The sequence below is a fragment of the Leucopleurus acutus genome, assembly GCF_964270905.1.
Source record: "Leucopleurus acutus genome assembly, chromosome: 13".
Taxonomy (NCBI): Eukaryota; Metazoa; Chordata; class Mammalia; order Artiodactyla; family Delphinidae; genus Leucopleurus; species Leucopleurus acutus.
Genome location: NC_139155.1, coordinates 68,808,955 through 68,826,161, shown reverse-complemented (window position 1 = coordinate 68,826,161; position 17,207 = coordinate 68,808,955). Strand labels below are relative to the sequence as shown.

Genomic DNA, 17,207 nt, shown 5'->3' with positions numbered 1-17,207 from the left:
TTTCAGTTCCTACTCTGTGCCTGTGCCCTCAACCTTACACTGATAGAGGCAGACATACTGACAGTTACAGTACAGAGCTATGACTATGGCTCATACAAGTATGGTCAAAGGAGGGTGTGGCCAACTATACCCAGCCATTACGTAGAAAGATTCACTAAGGAGGAGAAGATTGAATTAGTTCTTAAGGTATGACCAGTGACAAAAGGAAGCAAGTTAAGAAGAGTATAAGAAGACATTCTATGCAAAGGAAGAAGTATGTACAAATGCACAGAAGCCCGGTAAGCTGTGTCCAGCTAGATTACAGGGTACCATCATACTAACAGGAAAAGTGTAGTAAGCACATTTTATGTGCCAGACACTCCTTGTAAGCATTTTACATTATATCTTCAAAGTCACACCAAGAGCTAGGTGGCCACTCGTATTAAATAGATGAGACATCTGAAGTACAGAGAGGCTAAATAACTTGGCTATGCAGCTACTAAGAGGCTGTACTGGAATTCAAACCCAGGCAGTCTAGCTTCAGAGCCCATCCTCTTCATCACTATACTATATAACCTACACTACATTCTTCTGTTTTCTTCTCCTCTTTAATAAAATTAATCACTTAAGGCAAGATCTTTTATGATAGAAACTAAGTACACCACAGCACACTGAAGGTGAACGAATGACTGGCATGAACAATGAGAGGGCACCACTAAGAACCCCTTGTGGCTCCCAAACAAACAAGGGAAGAGTGGCAAACTGTATTGAGAGTACAGCTTAATTTATTTCTTATTCTTTTAGATTAAAAAATACACAAAAATATGGGCTTCCCTGGTGGCGCAGTGGTTGAGAGTCCGCCTGTCGAAGCAGGGGACATGGGTTTGTGCCCCGGTCCGGGAAGATCCCACATGCCACGGAGCGGCTAGGCCCGTGAGCCATGGCCGCTGAGCCTGTGCGTCCGGACCCTGTGCTCTGCAACAGGAGAGGCCACAACACTGAGAGGCCCGTGTACTGCAAAAAAACCCCACAAAAACAGAAGTCCTCATATTTCCCCATAACCCAGTCATTTTCTTGCACACTCCCTAGCCCAAGGTGTGTTCACCCCACTTTGGAGACATCTCCTAGACAATGGAGAGACATGGCAGAGTTTTAAGAAGGTGAATAAATACATGTGTTTCTTTAAACAATTACTCTAGAAGGAATAAGAAGGGAAAATTAGAGGAAAAAAGAGACAAGAAAAAGAAAAATCATTAGGATGCCATTTGCAATAGATCCAGCAAATGACAATGAGGCGCTAAACTATAACAGTGGGGAGTCAGATGTGAAAGATTAAATGACATGCCCAAGGACACAAGTCATGGGAACTGCCAGAACCAAAACCTGGGTCTCTAGATTGTATTGATCTGGGAATGGTAATAGACGGATCTGCAGAAAGACCTTTATCATGAAATTTCTAAGACTTCTCTTTAAAATTTCTTTTGTCCACAGTGCTTATTTTTAAGTCTAATTTTATACTATAAACAAACTGTGGTCCAAAATGAATAATATAATAATATCAACTAGCACAGCATTTAGGCAGGTAACTAAGTAATTTGGTATAGCTGTATTAAAATTTGAGACTTAGCTTTCTAATCCAGAAACAAAATGCTTTATCATAGAAAAAGTTCAGGGATTTGAATACACTCTTTTGTAAAAGCAATAAGCTATTCCGAGACACAAATTTACAGGACACAATCCTTATTAGTGAGCTTTGAAATAAATGAAGCTCTATCAGAGAAGTCATTTAAGAAGCCAGATTCACATTATATTAATGTGACAAGTAGAACAAGATAAATACATCATATGATTCTCAAATAACATAATTAATGTAGCTTACATGACATATTCCTATTAATGATCTTTTATTATGTGTGAACAGTAAAATAACATTAGATAAGGAATGAAAAAATCCAATCAGCAGCAGTTTTCCTGAAGGTTTTGACTACAGTCTTATTTACACAGTGTTATCTGATACTAATCAGTGGATTTTAAAGAGCAAAAATCACTTCAGAATTGTAAACAAACATGTTCCTATGAGACGAGCATTTTAATTACTATCATTTCTGCAAATACAAGATAAAAATAACGTGCTGCATGATAGTCTATTAACGTGAGAACATGGGAAAGTACATTTTGCCAGGCCAATAAGGTTATGTTAATAAAAGGATCATGATACTGGATCCAGAGACTGATAGTGTGTCTTAACAATGACTGCCACAGGAGCCTGTGTGGAAAGTGTAGCTGTCCCCTCCCTGAAGTTGTGTACAAAAGATTAGAAGTGAGTGCCAAAATATTCTGGTTTTCTTTAATAATCCACTACAGTCTAATACCTATGAGTCAACTGAAACATTCTGAACCTTTTTACATTTAAAGATCATACCACCCTAAAAATAAATGCAAGTTTTACAAAGCAATAGTTCTTATTTACTTTTACATCAAATAAATATTTACTGAGTAACTATATTATCCCTGCCACCAAAAAAGAGGTGTGAAACGTGGTTCCTGAACTTAAGGAGCTTGAAGAATAATTGAGAGGCTAAGATTAAAAAAGTTTACTATCAGTAAAGGACAATCAGCCTAAAAGGGCACAGATTCTAAATGCTCCAGGAATTCAGAGGTAGATAAAAATCACTGTTTCTTCAGGAAGGGGAAGGAAGAAGAGCATCTTGGTGGTAGTATCCAGAAATGAGGGAGCAAAGCTATGGCTAACTAAGCTCCTCACTGGTCCTAAGAGTGGAACATGATTAATCGTGTTCTGGTGGTTTCTTTGTGAAAAAGGTAGCAGACCCTAATTGAATACTCCAGAGCCCACATCTTGAATTTTAGTATTTAGTTAAACCCAGCAAATAAGCAGAGGAAAGAAGAGTAAAGGACTCCCCTTCAGTCATGTACCCCAGCTGCATGCTCAGTTAGAAACAAAGAAACCTAGAACCTATGGTCATTCTCTCATAGTGAGCCCAGAATTTACAAAAGCCAGCACTGGTAGTGGCTGACAGGGCACCATGATAGCAAGTTACCATCAATCCTAGCCATGAAGCCCAGTTATAGCAAATGCTGCTTGGGGCAGCATTCTATGGATGATCTTCTTAGCTTTGTTAAAATCACATCAATGTAGTATCACTTTTCATCTGTGGTATAAATGGTTTTTATGAAACAGTTTGACAAAACACATAGCATGTGACTGTACCACTACAAGTGTGTTAGCAGACCCAGCCAGAAACCACAGCAATGATCTGATCATGTGAGTATTTTTGCAAGGGTAAAAAAATAAACCTAATCTTTGTAAACACTTATTGGTGTCCTACAGGAGTTGAATATTCTTCCAAGGAAGCTTCCGTTTCCAATGTAGAAGGAAGAATTGTTCTCAAGCCACCACCAAATAATCACACAGTACTTAATGGCTCAGCTTAATTTTTAATCTTCTATGAACTTTGCAGAATTATATCTGATAACATGATGATTTGGGATTATGAATGCAGTGAATAAACACAACCTTCTGGTATAGCAATTTAAGCATCACAGAGTGAGTAAATACTGCAGAGTGAATCCTAACACTTGAAATAGAATCTTCCAGAGTCCAGAAATCCACCTGACTGCCAAGAATAATACTTCCGTGGTTCAAGCAATACCAGTACCCCGAGGGGTTTCCACAGACATAACCACATGAGTTACTGCATATTGGGTAAAATAGAAAAAACAGACATTTATGAATGTATAGTTTGCAGACATCTTAAAAGTACTCACAAATATGCAATTTACAAATATAGAAGAAATTGGGGGGAGGGCTCCAGGAATACACAGCATCTGTTTAAATTTCTTAATTATATGGTTTCTTCTATGGGTTTTCCTCATCCTAACTCTGATTTTTATGGGTGGTAGGGAGAGACGCATGGATCTCTTAACTAAAACACATGAAACCAATATCACTGAAAGAAGCTCTATGAGAACTAATATATGAGAGATTCTGACTTCAGAATGCAGTAGAAATGACTTCGTTTCAAATAGCAAATTAGATATCAAAGAAAACCTTTCAATTCACCAGGCTGTACTGAAGCAGGGTTTGTTAGATTTTCTAGCAATAAAACAAATGCACAATATCTTCTCATGCATTTCACACATGATTTCTATTTCAGCTCTGATGTAAAACATGGTATCACACATCATGCCACAAAGAAAGAGTCAGTTTAGCTAGTTCAAGTAAAACACCAGGCAGCTGCTAACAGAGACAGGTCATGGCTGGGGAGAGGCACAGCACGTTCAGTTCGCTGTTTTCCTTCAAAAGAATGTCAATAAAAAACACGGCCAAATGAGGTATTTGAAGTTGGGGGAAAAGTCCTGCTATGCAGTGAACCACTGGGTTCACCTAACAGCGCCAGTCAGACAAGTTAGCAAAAGAGAGCCCTAGCCAAAGCTACAGCCGCCAACAACTTGAAGAAAGCTGTCTTTCTCCCTGAACGTCCTGGGGTAGCGACCAGTCCCACATTTAGAAACGTTATTTCTGGGACCAATAGCAATTTATTTTGATAGAACCACTGGATTTTTTTTTTCCTTGAGTTCTCAACAAAGGAGCCATATTAGGAAATAATCTCGCAAAAAGCAAAGTGCCCCCTCCCCCTCTTCCCCACGATCGATGCACACACGCCCGTGCACGCTGCCACGCACAGACACACACCCGTGACAATGGCCGGCGCGTGCACTCGCGCGGGCCCACGCAGCCGCCCGGGAGCCCCGCGGGCAGAAGGCCCGGCCGGCCAGGCCCCAGGAGCTCAGGCTGGAGGCCCCGCGGCCCCCGCTGCCCAGGAACCAGCTGCTGGGCGGTTGTGCTAGGGATGCTCGCCCCCCAGCGGGGCCCTGGGGAAGCGGCTGCCAGCGGCTCAGAGCCTATTAACCCCTTGGGGAAGTAGGTGCTACAACACCCACCTGCGGGGACACTGGAATGTGTCGGGAATACAACCCCAAATGGCTCCCCGTAGACGAGGCGCCACCGAGTCCTTAGACCCTGGCAGCTCTTGGCTGGCTCCTGCAAAGCTAATCGTGTGGCTGGCTCCACCGGGCTTCTAAGGCAAAGGGATGTTTCTGAGCTGTCACCCCTGAAGAGTCTGGGCATACCAAGAAGGAAAAACTTAAGAGGGCAATGGACGCAGATCAGAGTTGGTAACCCGTCCCTAAGGGACTGGTGTAAGTCCCTAAAGGGACAGAGCTACTTGGACCTGCCCGTCCAGCAAACTACGGAAGGAGTGGAGGGACCCGAGGGCAACCGCCCCCTGTCACCCCTCCCTGGGTCGGGCATCAGGGCCCCGTCCCCACTCCGGGACACTTACCTTCTTCCGGGGCTGCCATTTCATCATATTTGTACAGCCGATACGTGGAACATCAAGATGCTGGCTGGGGGCTGGGGACAGATGCAGGGCAGCGGCGACTGCAAGTCATGCTGCCTCCCTCCCACCCCCTAATTCTTTCCCATATTCACTGCGAAGGGAAAGAGCCCAGGAGAGTCCAGTCTTTTCGCCTTCAGTTCAATGAAAAGTATCCCCAAACCACGAACACACTTCCCACGGGGCTAGGAAGTCCCAGCAGCAACCAGCGTACTCCTGCCAGAGCGGAGCATTTTCCCCTCAGGCCAGCGCCAGCAAAAAGAGCCTGCGGCAGGGGGTCTCCAAGCCGGCTGCAAAGACCCTCCCTCAGAGAAAAGAGGGAGAACGCAAGCTGCTGCACGAACCCAGCCGGGCTCCTGCCATCCAAACCCCTTTTGGCGAATTCTCCTCTTCTCAAAAAAAGATTAGACAAGCAATCAAACCCTCACGCGCAGCCTGGAGCAATTCCCAAAATTCTGGGTGTATTTCTCGTTTGTAAAATTTAGCAAAGAAAATTCCAAAGATCTGTAATCAGAGCTTCTTTACGCTGTTTTCTCTTCTTTCTTGGATAGCTTGGGGAAAGGATCTGCCCTTCCCGAAATGCCTACCTTCCCTGAACACTGTAAATAGGAAAACTTGGTTTGTGTGTTTAGATTTTTTTTTTTTTTTTTTTTAATTCCCAAGAACCTTAGTGGGGAAAGGCTGGAAGGAAATCCTGCAAGAACCCAACTCCACAGCTCAGTCTGCACTAATGACTTCCTTCCCTTCAGTGTGAGCACAGCCTGCCCAGCTCCAGCCACACAGAGCAAATGGTTTCTGGGTCTTAGTGCCACGACATCTGTTCCAAAGCAAAAAGTAAGCACACAGTTTCAGAGGCACCTAACAGCTCCCAAGGAATCAGAGCCAGAATAGACCTACGGAATAAGGAAACCATTCCAAAAGATCTAGATTTGTGAGTTATATCGAGAGAAAAAAGGAATAGAAAAGGTTTCTAGACAAAAAGCTATATAATCTAAAAGTGTGACTTGAAGGAAAAAGATTTAAGATATCTGACAAAATAAAAATTTTAATCAAGAATAGACTCTGCTTCTCTAAATTTAGCACTAATTTTATTATTATAAAAATATTGCTATCAAGATTGAATTTCATTCAGCTTCTATAAAAATGATTCCATCCTATTTAAGGAGACACATCTCCAAATACAATGTAATTCTATTATTTGTCATCCAACATGTTTAGTAATTCTTCTCTCACCATGAGGCTACTTTGATAGCTGGGAATTGATGGGTAGTGTAAGCTACTAGAATACTAACTGATGAACATAATAATAGCAACTGATGTACCATCACTCCATTGTTTCAACAATATTTAACTTATTAATGTCAGAGTTCTATAATGCATTGGCAGGACTGGCTGATGTGGATGATTATAAGCAGATTGGACACTAACTATATCAGATATATTGTAAATGTCATTAAAATATCCAAAACAGTTAACTAAAACAAATTACTTTTGAGATTTTTTTCTAAGACTGAGAATCTGAAATTCAATGGTGAAATCATTGTCTTTTAAAAAATAATAATATTAATAAATATAGTTAAGCCATGATATATGCATAATAGCTACACACCAACCTTACCTCTCTGCTCAATAAAACTATTAAGTGCCTATGATTCAAGCACCTATTATTTGCCAGCCCCTGTTCCAGATGCTAGAAATATGAGTAAGAGGCTAACCCTGCTCTTGAAATTACATACTGCAGGCAGCAGTCACAAATAGCACCAATACTCTGTATATGTCCTAACATATCCAAATCATTCTGCACAGCTTAACTTGGATATCCTACTAACATGGAAGTTCAATAAATTCCAAACTAAATTCATCAATCTACCCCCAAATCAGTTTCTCTTCCCATCTTTCCTATATCTGTCCATAGCACTGTCATTCTTCCAGGATCACAAACTAAAACCTTAATTAACATCATTCCTATGTCTAATCTATCACGAAGTCCTTTCACTTCTTTCTTAAACATTGCTTTCAAATTCTTACTGCTGATATCTGAGGCTGGAGCCTCACAAAACAAACATATATTAAGTCCCAACTAGGTGCAAAACATCATGTAGGATAGAAAGGTATAAAACTAAGTCCCTACGCTAGAGGAAGTTACAAAGAAGTTAGGACAGAGCTGAAGACCTATAAGAGGACAATCAGACGTTGCGTTGGTCAGTTGAACAAATGAATTACGTGGTAAGTAGCATTCCAGGAGATGGAAGGAGAAACCATTGTAAACAGGGATGGTCAAGGAAGGTGTCACAAAGGAATCTGAAGTAGAAATTCAGTCAAATGCTCTACCACTGAGCTATACAGAGGAGATACAACTCATTCTAGAGCCAAAAGCCAAGGTCCTTACCACAGGCAGTAACGTTCTTCAGGATCTGGACCCGTCTACCTCTCAGAACTCATCTCTTACCCCTCTTCCACTCCCTTTCTCAGCCCCTGCCATACTGGCCACCTCACTGTCCCTTAAATATATCAAGCATATATGTGTTGCACCCTCTGCCTGAATCACCCTTCCTCCAGATACCCTCTTGGATCCCTCCCTTAGTTCCTTCAGTTCAAATATCATATTAGAAAGGCTGTCTCTCATCATTCCTTCTAAAATAATAGCACTATGACTGTTACCTTCTATCTTCCTTACCCTGCTACATTTACTTCATAGCCTTTATGACATATATTTTATTTATTTAATGTCTTATATCCCCAAGAATATAAATTCCAAGGGAGCAGGGACTTTACTCTGTATAATATCAACACCCAGTGAACAGTGCCTGATACAATAAGCAATCATTAAATATTTGTTGAGTGAAATAATGAAAGAAAAAGAAAAGGGAGAATAGTGTGAGCAAAGGAGGCAAGCCCATACAAGATGTATTCAAGATACAAAATATATTGACCTGTCTAAAATGTAAGGCTTAAGGATGAGAACGTTAGAGGCAGAAACTCTGTCTTGTTCAGCTTTGTAATCCTCAGTGCCCAGCATAGTGCCTGGCACAGCAGACGTGTTCAATATTTATGGGATAAAAGAATGAAGGGAGGGTAGAGATTGAATGATGAATGAGGGAAATTCCATTCCATTCCATTCCATATAAAGTAAAAGATACTTTGGCAAGGTATGTTGGAACCAAATGGTAGGGAACACTGTAAGGCAAAGAAATTTGGACTTTATCCTGTAGGATGCAGGGCATTAAAGGTACTAAGAGTAGTCAAGAGGCATGACTGAAGCAGCATTTTTAAGCAATCTAATATAACAAAATATTAACCATGATTTTATGAGGCTGTTTTGTATATAAACCTTTGAATTTTTAAATTATGTGCATAATTAAAATGCTTATAATGACAATTTGACAGATATGATAGATATCAAAACTGAAATTCACAGGAGTTAACTGACCCCTTCAATGCCACCCAGCAAGTCAATGGTAATGGAAGGACTAGAACCCAAGGCTTAAAAACCAACGCCTGAGTGATGGGGGCAGGAACCAACAATTGCTTAGAGGTCAAGATAAAAGTTTCTATTTTTTACTCTGCCTCTAACTTGCTATACAACAAAAATTATCAGAAGGGCAAGGCAGATGACATGAATAAATGAAACAGAGTCAGGTGTAAGATAAAAGGGAATTGTAAGGATTGTAAATCTGGAGAAAGATAAATCATGTAAAAGAGGGAATTGCTACATGCTACATAATGCTAGTCAATTGATGTCATACAGGAATATCAGTCCAACGGTGCCAGATCCTCTAAATTTTCATGAGAAGCTAAAATTTTCCTGATTTTAATTGTTTGCTCAAAAGTTTTAAAGCATCCTAACAGGCCAAACAAAACATGCCTGTAGGTCTAAATTCCATCTGCAAGTCATAATTTGTGACTGTTGATTTAACCACTCAAGGCTTCACTTTCCTATATGTAAATTAAGAGACCTACATGGTTCCTAATCTATGGGGTGGTTTTTTGAGGGCATCTGTGAATCCATATGCATACCACGCATGGTCTGTGGACTGAAGAGCAATCTCCCATGCTCAGATGTTGTTGGACTTAATAAAAGACAAAGTTACTTAAATTGGGGGAGAGGGATTCTGAGAACAGTGGACTGTAACAAAGGAAACAGAGGAAATATATTTATGTTTCGACATAATCTAAGACTTCAAAGTGAAGTTTTAAACTGGTTTTCAATTTTTTAGGTATATTTCCTTTGGGTCACTTATTTATATGGCATTTCTTTCCCTGCTGACTGGTGAGTGTTTCAGCTTTCATTTAGTAGGTACCACTTGAAAGAAGACCATTACCTAGAAGCCTGTAAATATGAATACTATATTAAATCATCTTGCTTTTTTCTTTGTGCCTTTGTTTATTTATTTTGCTTATGCCAAACTGACTTGGTAATTATATCTGAAATGTTTATAGAATTACTATTATACCAGTATACTTTCTCCCTTAGAAATTATTTATATAGAGGTACCAAGCTAACACAGCTCAAAATGTTGTAATTTAGCTTATTGTTTCAAAGATCCAATGTCAACAGTAAGAACACAGTTTCTCAGATATGCAGCTACTAAAAGGCGTTTGTACCACTCCATTTTTAAACATAGCACTTTGCAAATCAATTCCCTAAAGGGAGATACTGTAAAACAGTCTATTAAAGTAGTATTTTCCTCAATAACTTCTTGTCTATTCAAATCTGAACAAAAGCAAGAAAGAGGAAATGAATGGAGAAAACACACCTTTTTTCATTGTTGTGAATTTCTTCAAGATTTCCTAAGGAGTGATATGTCTGACATTGATCACAGGGTAAATGCCCAGAAAAGCTAGTTTCATAGTTATTTACATTTATTGGGTTTTAGAATATTAAACTCAATGTAAAACAGTATTTGGAAAATACATTAATTTTCCCAAAGACCTCTAAATTATTTTCAAGTATTTAAAGAGATATTAGGAAATAAAGGGACAAAAGTGGAAGCATATTTGAGACCAAAAAATTTGGCCTCATTAGTGATATTTCACACAATTGGGTGCTTTCAGAATATTAAAGGTCTTGCTTTGCTAAAAAAAGAAAACTAAAATAACCTGTTGCATAAGAATTCTGCCACACAGCAAAGTAGATGTAGAACCATGCTCCCATTCCTTGGGAAGTAAACTGTTCTACAACATCCAGGAAAAATCACCTCTAACTTTATCCACCTCACTTCCTTCCACTCTATCAGACAGTGTCAGACAGGCTGAAGCCCAATCCTGTAAATTCAACACATATTGACTGAGTACTCATTCTATACAAGGGACTCTACTAGGTACTGTGAAAGGAGACAAAAATAAATCAGATGATTTTTGCCCTTAAGGACAGAGCAGTCTTGTGAGGTTGAAGGAGAAGACAGGTACACAACTAATAAAAATAACAATAACGATAGCAGCTAACCCTACTGATCTTGCCATTCATCTGACTTTGAGAACCCAAGTTCTTAGCGCAAGCTAAGTGCTAAAAGAATGAAATAATTGGGCTTCCCTGGTGGCGCAGTGGTTGAGAGTCCGCCTGCCGATGCAAGGGACACGGGTTCGAGCCCCGGTCCGGGAAGATCTCACATGCCGCGGAGCGGCTGGGCCCGTGAGCCATGGCCGCTGAGCCTGCGCGTCCGGAGCCTGTGCTCCACAACGGGAGAGGCCACAACAGTGAGAGGCCCGCGTACGGCAAAAAAAAAAAAAAAAAAAAGACTATGGGAGCCCTAAAGAGTAATTAATTCTGACTGTGGTAACAGAGACAGGTTTTACAGAAGAGGTGGCATAGTATCCTTTCAACAAGCTGAGACAATGTTTGGGGAGGAACGTGCCATACTGAAGGAAAAGAGCATGAGCCAAAACATGGACGTATGAAAAAATGGGCCACATTAGCAAGTCATCTCACAGATCTGACACATGTAACACAAGGCAAGGCATAGTGGACTTAAGGTTAGAGGGCTGTGAATGCTATTACCTTAACAATAATAATAATAACTATCATCTGTTGAGTATGTGCTAAGCATTGAAGTCTTTTATATATTTTTTTAATCCATTGATTCTTCCTAACACCTTTATGAGGAGGAACTATCATTATGCCCATTTTACAGGAAAGGAAATTAAGGCTAAAGGGTTAAGTAAATTCCCAAAGAATCATGGCTAGAAGAAAGGAATTGGAGTCAAACTCCAAAGCCTTGTTATTAATCCCTGACTTAGAATACAATGATGAGCAGCACAGGGTTTTAATCAAGGCATTAACAAATCTATTTGAGTTTTATGCTAACTCTGGAAGTACTGTGAAGGACAGGAAGAATATGAGAACAATAAAGACAGGAAGGCCAAATAAGTTTCTATTACAAAAGATCAATAAGGGATGAACAGGTCTTGAATTAGGGCAGCATAAGCGGAAAAAGGCCCTTCTTGAGAGACATTTCACAAGTAGAACAGGTCCTAAGAACTTGTTACATGAAAGAGACAGAGAAGGAAGTATTTAAAGATAATCCCCAAATTTTTCGTCATCTTTTAGAAAAAGAGATACCCTACTAACTAAAATATGGATCACAGAAAGAACAGGTAAGTACTAAATTTAGTTTGAGACTTATAGGTCCGAGGTAGTGGTAAGAGATACACAGGAATGTAAAGTAGGTAGGTGGAGGGATTGTCTGGAGGTAAGGATATATATCTATGTCTACAGCTATAGCTATTAAGAGATTTGTGGGTCATTCACATAATGGTGACATGTATAAAGCTTTGGTGTAAAAAGAAAAAAATACAACATAATTCACTGCTCAGTTGGGATGGGTGGGAGACCTACCCAGTTTCCTGAGGCAGCAATTTTTATTTGGCTAATAATGCCTGGTTCAAATAATGCCTGGATCCAACCTTAGATCCACACGGAGTTGTGTGACCCTGGATTAATTCATTTTTCTGTACCTCAATTTCCAACTCTGTAAAATGGAGATAATAATAGCAACTATCTAAGTATGGTTGTTGGGAGTATGAAACTATATATGTAATTATACACATATATAATATAACCTGTATATAATGCTATATGTTTAGCATTGTTGTTATTGTGGTTGTTTTACTATGCTAACCCTAATTTTTTTCTCTTTCTTCATCATACCATGGATTTTGTGTTGATTATATATTAAGGGCCACAAGCTGCCAGAACTAATCTTTGTGTTTCAGTGGTAAAATCATTTTTCTAATGGGATTTCTGTTCATAACAGAGCAACTGGGACCAGGCTTACTCTCCTGGCGTAACTAGAAAACTGGATAAAATACAGGAAAAACACTGTTTTCGTACTGTTTCAGACAACAATATGCACACAGTACTATGAACCTTGAGAGAAGCAAAACAAATGAGGTAACCCCTATGATCACCCTGGATTTCTGCCTGGAGGCACTTTCCGGACCACAGAGCAGGAAGGGGATCCCAAGCAGAGCACAACGGTCGTGAGGAGACAGAGTTCAGTTTGAGGAAGCCAACGAAGCTGGAACATTCCGGGTAGAGAAACGGAGAAAATGAACTCTAAGGGGGCTACGTGGACAGGTGCTCCAGAGATCAACACAGGGGCTTCTTGAGTTCTGGTTGAATACAACGTTGCCCAATGTAGGGCAAAACTCCACAAGGCTAAGTGAAGGGAAGCTGTAAGCAGAACAACTATCAGAACTCTCTAGGGCTGCAAGTCTTTCAAGTTCCAATAGCCAGAGTGGAGGGAATACCTGGGACATTCAGTAGAGACCTCAGAAAAGTCATTTCTTAACAGAAGAGGTTAACTAAAATATACTGTAAACTCACCCTAACAAAGCTTAAAAACAAATCTTGAAAAAAGCACATTTAATCTACAAGTAACTTAACTATCTGGCAGAACAAAGTTCAATACTCTTTGAAGGAAGACAACAAAATCTAGCACTCACTGAAGAAGTCCAGCATTCAGTCATTTTCCAATGAAGCTTATTAAAGGACATGGGCACTAGCCTGGAAATACTTTGTTATCTCTTTGGTAAGCAATTAATCTTTTTTCTTAAATTTTATTTTATGTATTTATTTATTTATTTTGGCTGTGTTGCGTCTTCATTGCTGCGTGTGGGCTTTCTCTAGTTGCAGCGAGCAGGGGCTACTCTTCGTTGCAGTGCGCAGGCTTCTCATTGCGGTGGCTCCTCTTGTTGCAGAGCTCAGGCTCTAAGCATACGGGCTCAGCAGTTGTGGCTCACAGGCTCTAGAGCACAGGTTCAGTAGTTGTGGCAAACAGGCTTAGTTGCTCTGTGGCATATGGTATCTTCCCGGACCAGGGCTCAAACCCATGCCCCCTGCATTGACAGGCAGATTCTTAACCACTGCACTACCAGGGAAGTCCTAATCTTCCATCTTAAGAATACTATGACTGTGTTACAATTTTCTCATATAGATCAGATCAATGGACTATAATATTTTGGGCTACAATCTTGTTACTTCTCTCTACCAGGTAGCCATAGCTATAGGGCATGTGTAATTTTTCTGTTTTATAATTTATCAATCTGGGAGAAACTTCAGCATATGTTATCTTTAGTTAAAATTTAGAGAATTTATCTGGAGTAAATTCAGTGGTCAGATATTTGGGGCAGAATATACAGCTTTGGGTTTATGAACCTTCTTAAAGGAATCCTGAATGTGCAAGGGTAGTAATTACATGTGTGTTTTAATACATTAAGGTTTACTTAATAAAGATGCTTGAACTGGGGGCTTATTTACTTGTGTGTTTTTAACCAACAGAGGCTATATTTCTCTGGCTATGCTTAAAAGGAACACAGGGAAAGTAGATCTCTTTTCAATCCTATGGCAGGAAACAGGCTTTGAGAAAAGAGTCAGTAGAAAAAAAATATTATTCTTGAGGTCCATTTGGAGGCACTATACTGACTTGTTGCTATGAATTTATAAGCAACCAAATGGATCACACTCACCAAATAGACACCTGTTTATGGTTGTTGAACTGCCTGGTATCTTAACTCTCATCCTCTGTTTTGGGGGAATTCCCCATTATCCGAGTCTTGGTGGAATGTAGGAAATATCTCTCATGACAGTAACCAAAGAGGTCAGATAATTACTTGATATCCACCACCCGATAGCTGGGATAAAAACATAATACCTCTGGCAAAGTTTTTTGCCAGAGGGTTGAAAGTGAAGCAAGTGACTCAAAGAATAATGACAGAGAGAATTTACTCTAGCAGGACCCACAGAAACATCCGGTTGCTACGGTCATCAGTGCCATGGAGCTCATCACCATATACAACATCCAGCCGCAGTGGTGGTTCCAGCTCTGGCAACCAGGATACAGCAGTTACTGTGGGCCCATTAATGGCTGAAATCCAGGTACCTTTTGATTAGAAGTCACAGTTGTTTTCTGTTACTTGCAACTAAGAACCGTGGCTGACTCACACAGACACATTTGATTTTGTTTATATTGGGACACAAGTTCTTCTTGCATGAATATATACGCATGAACAGATATGTATGTACGCTGGAGAGCTCCAAGGCACAGTCTTCTGCTCTCTTTTCTGCCTATAATTACTCCCTCAGATCTCAGCTAGTCCCAAGCGTCTAAATACCATCTCTTAATTGATGACACCCATATTTATACCTCAAATTCCTACCTCTCTGAGCTCCAGACTTGTATAAATAACTGCCTATTCAACATCTTCACTAAGACATCTCAACAAAATTCTTGATTTTCCCCCAAGAATCTGGTCATTCTTCAGTCTTATTTTATCTCAATTAATGGCATCTCTATTCCTCCAGCAGCTCAGGCCAAAAACTTTAAACAGTTACCTCTGATTCCGCTCCTTTCCTCGCCCTCAACATCTAATCCAATACCAAGTCCTCAGCTCTCTACCTACAAATTCTAATTCATATCCTACAACTTCACATCACCTCTACCCCTTCTTCTTTAGCCACAGTTGTCATTAATATCAACTGGACTACTACAGTAGCTTCAGTTTGCTTCCTGTGATCCAGTCTCTCTGTGTAGCCAGGATGATCTTTCAATAATGTGAATCAGATCATGCAGTTCCCTGTCTGAAACCTGCTTAAGGCTTCCCTTTGCACAAAGAATAGAAAAACAAAGCCTTTACCACGTCCCACAAGGCCCTCCCTACATCATCTAGCCTCTACCTTTCACCCTCATCTCTTACCATACTTTTTTTTTTTACATCTTTATTGGAGTATAATTGCTTTACAATGTTGTGTTGTGTTAATTTCTGCTGTATAACAAAGTGAAGCAGCTATATGTATACATATATCCCCATATCCCCTCCCTCTTAAGCCTCCCTCCCACCCTCCCTATTCCACCCCTCTAGGTGGTCACAAAGCACTGAGCTGATCTCCCTGTGCTACGCAGCTGCTTCCCACTAGCTATCTGTTTTACATTTGGTAGTGTATACATGCCAATGCTATTCTCTCACTTTGTCCCAGCTTCCCCTTCCACCCCCCCCCCCAATACTTTTCCTTAACTGTGCTGTGGCTAGACCTGCCTTCTTATGTTTCCTTTATGACCTTGGTAGTTGCAGTTATGTCTGCCTGGAAATCTATTCTTCCAGAATAGATATTCCTTCTCAATATTCAAGTCTCTTTTCAAATAATAAGTCCTCAGGGAAATCCTCCTGAACAAAATCAACTACCCTCCCCAAATTGACTACATCTCTCTTACTTCGCTTTGTTTTCTTCAAGCCACATATTACAATTTGAAATTGCATAATTTACTCATTTGATCACTATGTCACCCAACAGAATGTAAGGTCTAGGGAGTGGTATCTGTATTGTTCACCACTGTAAGTCCAGTATTTAGAACAGGTCCCAGCACATATTAAGTACTCATTAAATATTCATTCAATGAATCAGTGAAATTAATGTTGGTTATATGATAAGAATACATAGACTTTCCTTTTGCAATAAAATTTTCAGCATGGTATTTATTCATTTACCAAAGGATACTTGTAAATACATTCAGTTCTGAAAGATACACTCTCCCAGGTAACGCGAGAAGGGGCTTTTCCCGTTAAATCAGTATTACACCCTGGCCTAAGTCTGAACATGATTAATAGAAAAAAATATAACCTTCTGAAAAATAAGCAATAATTATTCTGAAAAATAATTATTGCCCAATAATGTTTTTTATTTAAGAACTCCAGTGCTATCACTTTCTATTTTCATTTGTATTAAAGAGAATCTTACATTAACCCAAAAATGGGTAGATAAAATGATCTTTAAGATAGTTTAATAAATAAATTAAAAACACTTTGAAAACCTTAGATGAAGTACAAATCACTTGTCAAAAGTACAATCTCATTTGTCAAAACATGAAAATGAGAAAAGAGAAGACACAGAAATAACAGGCTCAGAGCTGCCAAACTGACAGGCTGTCTTAAGTGAGATAGTCAAAACATTCATATGCTAATTTTTAAAGTGCTGTCTATCTGGCCATCCATATAAAAACAAGAGAGGGCTTTTTCTTCCTATTTCAAAGGTATATGAATGGGTCATATAGTGGACACTCTGATTACAAATTAAGCAATAGCAATTAAGATCATAAAGAATTTTCTGTTTATTCTGAATGCACATATAAGACAAAAACTAACTTGCATGGAAGGTAATTCAGAAGATCCAACCCCCACAGAAACACTCTTTATCAATTATACCATCTAGGGCTTCCCTGGTGGCGCACTGGTTGAGAGTCCGCCTGCCGATGCAGGGGACACGGGTTCGTGCCCCGGTCCGGGAAGATCCCACATGCCACGGAGCGGCTGGGCCCG

At 39.9% G+C, this 17,207-nt stretch overlaps 1 protein-coding gene across 2 annotated transcripts in view; it reads right to left on the bottom strand.

Annotated features, from left to right (window-relative positions):
• TTC28 (tetratricopeptide repeat domain 28) overlaps positions 1 to 17,207 on the bottom strand; it is a 593,462-nt gene that overhangs the window by 402,101 nt on the left and 174,154 nt on the right. The window contains exon 1 of one of the 2 annotated variants that reach the window (XM_082853189.1): positions 5,343 to 6,296. The exons of the other annotated variant lie outside the window; for it this stretch is intronic. Within the exon in view, the coding sequence (XP_082709315.1) occupies positions 5,343 to 5,369 (27 nt within the window). The 5' untranslated portion in view covers positions 5,370 to 6,296. Of the gene's footprint in view, positions 1 to 5,342; positions 6,297 to 17,207 lie in introns of those variants that run through there. 2 annotated transcript variants of the gene reach the window in all.